This window comes from Poromitra crassiceps (assembly GCF_964638095.1).
Source record: "Poromitra crassiceps genome assembly, chromosome: 17".
Classification (NCBI taxonomy): Eukaryota; Metazoa; Chordata; class Actinopteri; order Beryciformes; family Melamphaidae; genus Poromitra; species Poromitra crassiceps.
The window spans coordinates 2957986-2964845 of NC_139635.1; the positions used below are offsets into that span (position 1 = coordinate 2957986).

General features: G+C 43.6%; 1 protein-coding gene across 1 annotated transcript; it reads right to left on the minus strand.

The window, feature by feature from the left end:
* Positions 1 to 2146: 2146 nt before the first annotated feature.
* On the minus strand, positions 2147 to 4382 carry LOC310792005 (E3 SUMO-protein ligase ZBED1; the record flags this gene model as incomplete). The annotated part of the gene is made up of 2 exons (XM_083653687.1): positions 2147 to 2614; positions 2940 to 4382. 2 exons carry the CDS (start codon positions 4380 to 4382, stop codon positions 2147 to 2149), a joined length of 1911 nt encoding a protein of 636 aa, XP_083509813.1.
* Between the last annotated feature and the right edge of the window lie 2478 nt (positions 4383 to 6860).

Genomic DNA, 6860 nt, shown 5'->3' on the forward strand with positions numbered 1-6860 from the left:
GGAATGTCGCTGGCTTAATTGGCCGGCCAGAAAAAATCGTAGTGGAATCCTTGCAGCCTGTGGGACACCCTATTTCCAGCCAATATCTTTATTTAGTTTAATCATTGTTTTCATCTCATTCTGATAATTATCACGACTAACCATTATGACACGTATTAAAATATGTGAATTGACACATTGTAATATATATATATTTTTTATTTGTAACCATTTGCATGTGTAAGGCTGACGGCTCAAAAAGGTTTGCAAAACAATGCAAGGACCGAGAGGTAAAAACTGAGAAGCCTGGCCTAAACAGGTCGGAAAGCCGACAATAACTAAAAAGTATTTTAATTTCCAAACAAGGAAGCGGTCCAGGGAATCCTCCGTGGGCGAGTAACACAAAGTATTTTACAGGAGGGAAGGCAGGCCAGGAGATCCTCTTGAAGATAACGTCCAGTGAGACAGAGGCTCGGGGAGCAGCGGGTTCGGATGGCAGCAGCACAGCTCAGTTCAACCATAGGAGTGTTAAGATCAGCACAGTTCTCTGAAAGGACAAGTGGTTATATAGACTGTCAAACAGGTGCAGGGCATTACTCTGAAATTGATAGAAAATTACAGCTTCTCTTCTATTGGCTGTGACGCTGCCTCCATTACTGTAGCGCGAAAGTTGGTTCACTTGCGGGAAAGCTTTTCAGCACCATGGACAGCAACGGGCGGCCGGACAGGTTTCTCCATGCAGCCAGGAGGGACAACAGAATTAGGCTATGTTCCCGCGGGCGTGTTAGCATGTGTGTGCGCATGCTCTCTAACGGCTCGTGCACACCTACAATGGCAAATGATTGCAGCCTGTGTTAAGGTCAGTGGTTCTCACACTTTTTCTGTCATGCCCCACTTTGAAGGAGGAAAAAATGTTCATGCCCCACCGCCCCAACAAAATTGTAATAAAAGGGTCCAAGTTGAACTTTTATTGAAATAACATCAAGATCATGACTATAGACCTTATTCGATTGACGTCACTCACGTACGGAGACGCCCACCGCCGCCATATTCTTGACATTCCGCAGCGCGCTGTTTAAAAGTGACTGACAGCTGTCATAGCTTATGTGAACCCTGCTAGAGTCTTGTACTGTACAGGGTTAGGGTTAGGGCTACACACATATATATATATATATATATATATATATATACTAGGGGTGTCACGGTACACAAAAGTCACGGTTCGGTACGTACCTCGGTATTGGGGTCACGGTTCGGTACGAATACTGCACGGTACAACGGCGGGGGGAAAAAATCTTTTCATTTTTTAATTTTTTTATTGAACCTTGGGCATTCCTTTTGAACAGGCAGTACTAGTTCTCCACCTAGTGTCACAAACTGGTACAACATGGCCCTGTTTAAAGCAGTGAACAGTACAAACAATAACATACACTCTCTTCTTGCATTAGGTTATATTTTGCTGGCTCGGTCACAATCAGCTACAATGCTGATGAAAAGCATTTAGTTATAAAAATACAAATATAGAATACAAAAATTAAACATGTGCAATTGGAGTATTTCAATTTGTTCAAATTAAGCTATGTATAAACATTCCAAGTTTAAGCCTTACCCTCTCAAACAGACATCAGAAAACAAAACAACCTAGTTGGTTGCTAGTAGCTAGCTACTAGTAGGGACTGAGGTAGCAGGCCAGATACAGCCAGGTATTTGCCAACTGGCAACTTTGGTAACTTCCTTCATTCTAAACAAAGAACTCAAACCTTTGCATATAATACTGCATTATGTAGTTAAATGTAAACAACAAACATACAGTGGCACATAGGCCTTATTTTTGTGCTGGATGTTGTCAAACAAATGGTTAAAAAAACTGAAAAGCGCCTCTTTCTTATGTTGAGAAAATAAATAATAATTAGGAGTGTTTTGAATATTTTGGTCTAGGGCTGATGTACAATAAAGTGCAATACAAAACTGAATAACATCTCCTGTTGTGAAAATACAAAATAAATACAATGTAAATTAAATAATATGACAAAATAAAATCTGTGCTTTTAGGAGCAATGCATCACATTATCATGCAGACATGTCCGTCCGTCCGTCCCTCCCTCTCTCTCTCTCTCTCTCTCTCTCTCTCCCTCTCCCTGTCTGGATGAGCTAAGGCACTCAAGCTTCATCCTATTTTCATGTTTTTCTTCAAGAAGATCAGTTTGTCCACATTATCAGTAGTGAGTGCAGCTCTGTTGGCAGTGACGATGTCACCTGCCGTAGAGAAAACCCTCTCGCTGGGGACTGACGTGGCAGGTACAACCAGGTAACGACGTGCCAGTACGGCTAGATTAGGATAAACAGACACGTGAGCCTTCCACCAGGCAAGCGGGTTGGAGTCGAGTGGGATGCTCTCCTTTGCCTTGTAGGCACACACCTCATCCTTCACCTGCTGCTTCAGATCAGGCTGGTTGCGCTGGTTGCTCTGGCCACTGCCAGTTTTGAAGAGTGGGCCAAAAAGTTCTTCCATGGCTGACCTCTTTGGGGGAGGGGAAGATGAAGTGGCCTCAGCCTGTGATGAAGTCGATGGGGTGTCCTCACTGGCCTGTGAAGAAGTTGATGCACTGGCCCCTGTAGTCTCTCTGGTCTCAACCTGCAGTATTAAATGACAAAAACAATCACACAGCAGTTATTAATTAGTGAGTTCAGTGAACATTGTAGGCCAGGCAAGTTTGTTTAGCAAATTTCATAAACATATAATAGATAAAAGAAAACAGCATAGCATACAGAAATAAAGATTATATAAAGTGAAAAAGATAAGGTTCATGTAAAAGAACAAGAAAAATGCATTGCATTAAAATAATTTAAAAAAGTAAATGGAAAGACAGTTTACCCCCTAAGGAAAGTAACCGTAATATGTTCAGTTAAGACATTATAGAAAATATCAACCTTAGTATAAAATTAAATGAATACAATACCTGTTCTGCTCTGCTCAGAAGTTCTGGGATGATGAGATCATCAAAGGTTCTCAGCTGACAGGCAGGATCCAGGTGAGGAAGTGTCTTAAACCTCGGATTCAGGGCAGTACACTTGTGTAAGAAGTCCTGAAGACCAGGGTCAGCATATCTGTTTTGCAGATTTTCCCTGATGGCATGCTTGATTTCTCTGGCAGTAGGAGTGTCGTCATCATCTTGTTTCATGGATTCCAGGATCGTTGCTTTGAGTGGTAAGATCATGGAAACCGATGGTGTTTTTTCTGTGCACAGTATTGTAGTGATCGTCTTCAGAGGCTTCATGATCTCAATGACACACTCTGCGACGCTCACCTCATGGTCAGTCAGATTGACGATCTCCTGGTTGTTTCTGAGGGCCCTTTCTGTTAGTGTGGCGTAGACAGCAGATTTCTGTTCATAGTACCTCTCCACCATCTCGTAGCTGGAGTTCCAGCGTGTGGCCACATCGTTGACGAGACGGTGCTTTGGCAAGAGAAGCATCTCCTGCTTTGTCCCCAGAATGTGGGCAGCCGTGGTGCTGCGGTGGAAAAAAGAAACCGTTTTTCGGATTTTCCACAGGAGTCGAGATACCTGGTTGACTGCCATGCCTTTCTGTGAAGCCAAATTTAAAGTATGTGCAAAGCATGCGATTTGTGGACCCAGTCCTGCTTCGTTGACAGCATTAACAATGTTTCTTGCATTGTCTGTGGTCACGGCGACGGTTTTGGGCTTTTCGAGTTTCCACTCTGCTACTGCCTCTTGTAGCTTCTCAGCTAGGTGGGCGCTAGTGTGCTGTTCATACACAGGTCTCGTTAGAAGAACAGGATTCTTCATTTCCCACTCACTGTCGATGTAGTGTGCGGTCACGGTGAGGTAGCTTTCAGTAGCACGGGACGTCCATCCGTCAGTTGTTAATGCTACGGCGGGTGCAGTGGACAGGCCGTGCTCAATCACTGCTCGTGTGCGCGTGTACAGACGTGGGACCACGGTTCCGCTCATGTGTGAACGGCATGGGACCTTGTAACGAGGCTCGAGTACGTTTAATAAATGCCTGAAGCCGGCTTGCTCTACCACTGCATATGGGCGCATATCCATGGAAATGTAGATGCCAATCGCCTCTGTAATCTTCTTGTGTCGGTCTGTGTTGGCATTCAGAGGATGGTTAAAAGCAGCAGGGAGAAGCAGTTGTTGTCCCGTTTTCTTTACCCTGTCTCCGGTGATCGGTGCATCTGGGTGATGTCGCCTGAGATGCGTTAGCATGTTGGAGGTGTTTCCACAGACGTACCCAACAACTGCCGAACAACGCCGACACACTGTCTTTGTTCGATCAGTCTCTCGCACTCCATCGCTGTTGTAGTCGACTGGGAAGCCGAAACTCTCCCACACCGCTGATTTAAAGGAAAGTGGCGGCTCCTCAAGCTCTTGCATCTCGCATGCTTCGCCTCTCGCCATAGCGTTAGTTAAAGTGACTGACAAAATGGACGGCTTTCTCGTGTTGTTTTCGCGTGTCTTCTTCTGTGGCGTTTAATGGCGTTCAAACAGCGTTCGTTTAGGTGCTTTACTGCCACCTTCTGGATTAGGCGTATTCGTCGTGGATCTCCACATACCGTACACTGCTGTACCGTGAACTCACGGGACGAATACATGTACCGTGACACCCCTAATATATACACATATATGTGTGTGTATGAACCCTGCTAGATTCTTGTACTGTACAGGGTTAGGGCCACACACACACACACACACACACACACACACACACAGCTAGAGTCTTGTACTGTAACAGTGCAGGTGAACTTCAATAATGAAGACAACAGTCAGTGTGGCTCATTATGCCAATTACAGCCGTTTATTCAAATGAGGGTCAAAGTCAAATGTATTGACTTGCTGCGGTGGGTGAAGCACACCAGCCATTGAGCTGATGCAATGGAAGTGTACTAACAGGGAAACAAAAAGGTTAATTACACACAAAATAAACCCTCTCTATAGACCCTTTTCACGGGGGCCATTTTGTGTCGAAAAGGCAGAATAAACACAGGTGCAAGCAAGGTGGTTTCGGACCCTCAGCACCCCTTACATGCTGAGTTCCAGATGCTTCCATCTGGTCGGAGGTTTAGTCACCCAAAGACTAAGACCAACAGATTCAGGCTGTCCTTCGTTCCCTCTGCCATTAGGTTTTTAAACAACCGAAAGTCGTAGATGTCATCGTGTCTCTTGCAGGAAGAGAGACTTTCTTTCCATGATTTATGATGACAGTGCAGGTGATTCAGATCTATCCTGTGCTGTGTTACTATTATGTATGATGTATGTATGATGTATTATTTGTTGCCTATGTGTCGTGTCTACTGTCTGCAAAGCGAATTGCCCCTCGGGGACATTAAAGTTTTTGAACCTTGAACCTTGAACCTTGAACCACTAATGAGGGTTTCCAAATTCCAATCATGGAAGTTTGAAACCCTCATTTGTGTTTTGCTTGCACCTGTGTTTACCCTGCCTTTTCGACACAAAATGGCCCGTGTGAGAAGGGTCTATTCCCCAAACTGAAAAACACCAAAACTACTACTAGTGCCACCACAACCCTCAAATGATACCACCACAAATCAACAGGTGAACTCCCACCGCACCAACCACGCCCGTGACTGGAGGCCACACCAACCGCAGCACTAAAACAGATAAAGTTGATTAATTTGCTGTTCTAAATCAAACATAAAACTCTATAAAGGAAATAATAGAAACAAAATAATATAAAGTAAACGGCAACCAACACTTTGCCTGTGGGTTAGACATAAAACATTAATTTCAGTCTAACCAAACAAATCAAAATTGATAGTGAAGGAATATTTGTATACCTTGCCACTAGGCTATACCCCTACAGTAGATCCTTGACCCTTTACAAAATAAACAATAAAATGTTAATACAATATTGGCATACCCACATTTTGTAGTTTGTAGTAAAAGTTGCATTCACAAAATATACAATACCTCGGGGTGCATTCGCACCCCTACATTACCCAAACAATAAAATGCAATCAAATAACGGTTAAAACGTGTTAAAACAGAGTTTGCTTGGCCTACCCAGAGGAATTGAGACAGTGTGCTCGGGGCTGCATCAGGATCAGGAGTGAACTGGCACGACGCTGACACACCTGTGCTCAATGAGCCTCTTATTAGTTGCTGTTCTCACTGTGATTGGCCAAGAGGTGTCATGGGTCCTGTGTCCCCCTACTACACTTACTTACTAGCCTATTTAATGCTGTTTTTACTGCGTCAGGAGCTATTTCACAGCAGCGATAGTGTGCTGTGTAATAATACACGGCTGTAGTAATAGCAGCAATAAAAACCCAGGTGTTAGCTACTAGCTACTAGCTACTGTCCACAAACGTGAAGGGAAAGAGACTCACTAGAGGCTAACGTTAGTAGCAAACATGGGCTCATGCAAGCAAGCATCAGATCAAACAAACGTTTAACGTTAAGGTTATTTAACTTTGCTGTCACGACAATGTTTGATGATGATGATGATGATGATGATGTCGTTGGTGGCACAAAAGTAAAAATGTCAGACCAATTGCCACAGATGAAATAGTTATAACGCTAGGACTCAAGGGATTTGAAAGCCTTCAGCTCCTGAGACGTGTAGCCTTTGCCAATACTGTAATATTCACAATGTCTGGTACGTTATACCGACCAAACTTATTTTTTCATAACTTCTCTTTGATGAACCCATAACTGTTGCTATACGCTCGGCCAGACTACGTTACGGCTGCGGTTTGTCAACAATATGGCGCCGTCCAGGGTTATCGAATAAGGTCTATTCCTTTCTATTTTCTTTCAGTAATGTTGTCCAAATAAAAAAACAACTTCCATTTCAACTTTATACAAAATTTTGTGACTGCTACATCTGTGCTT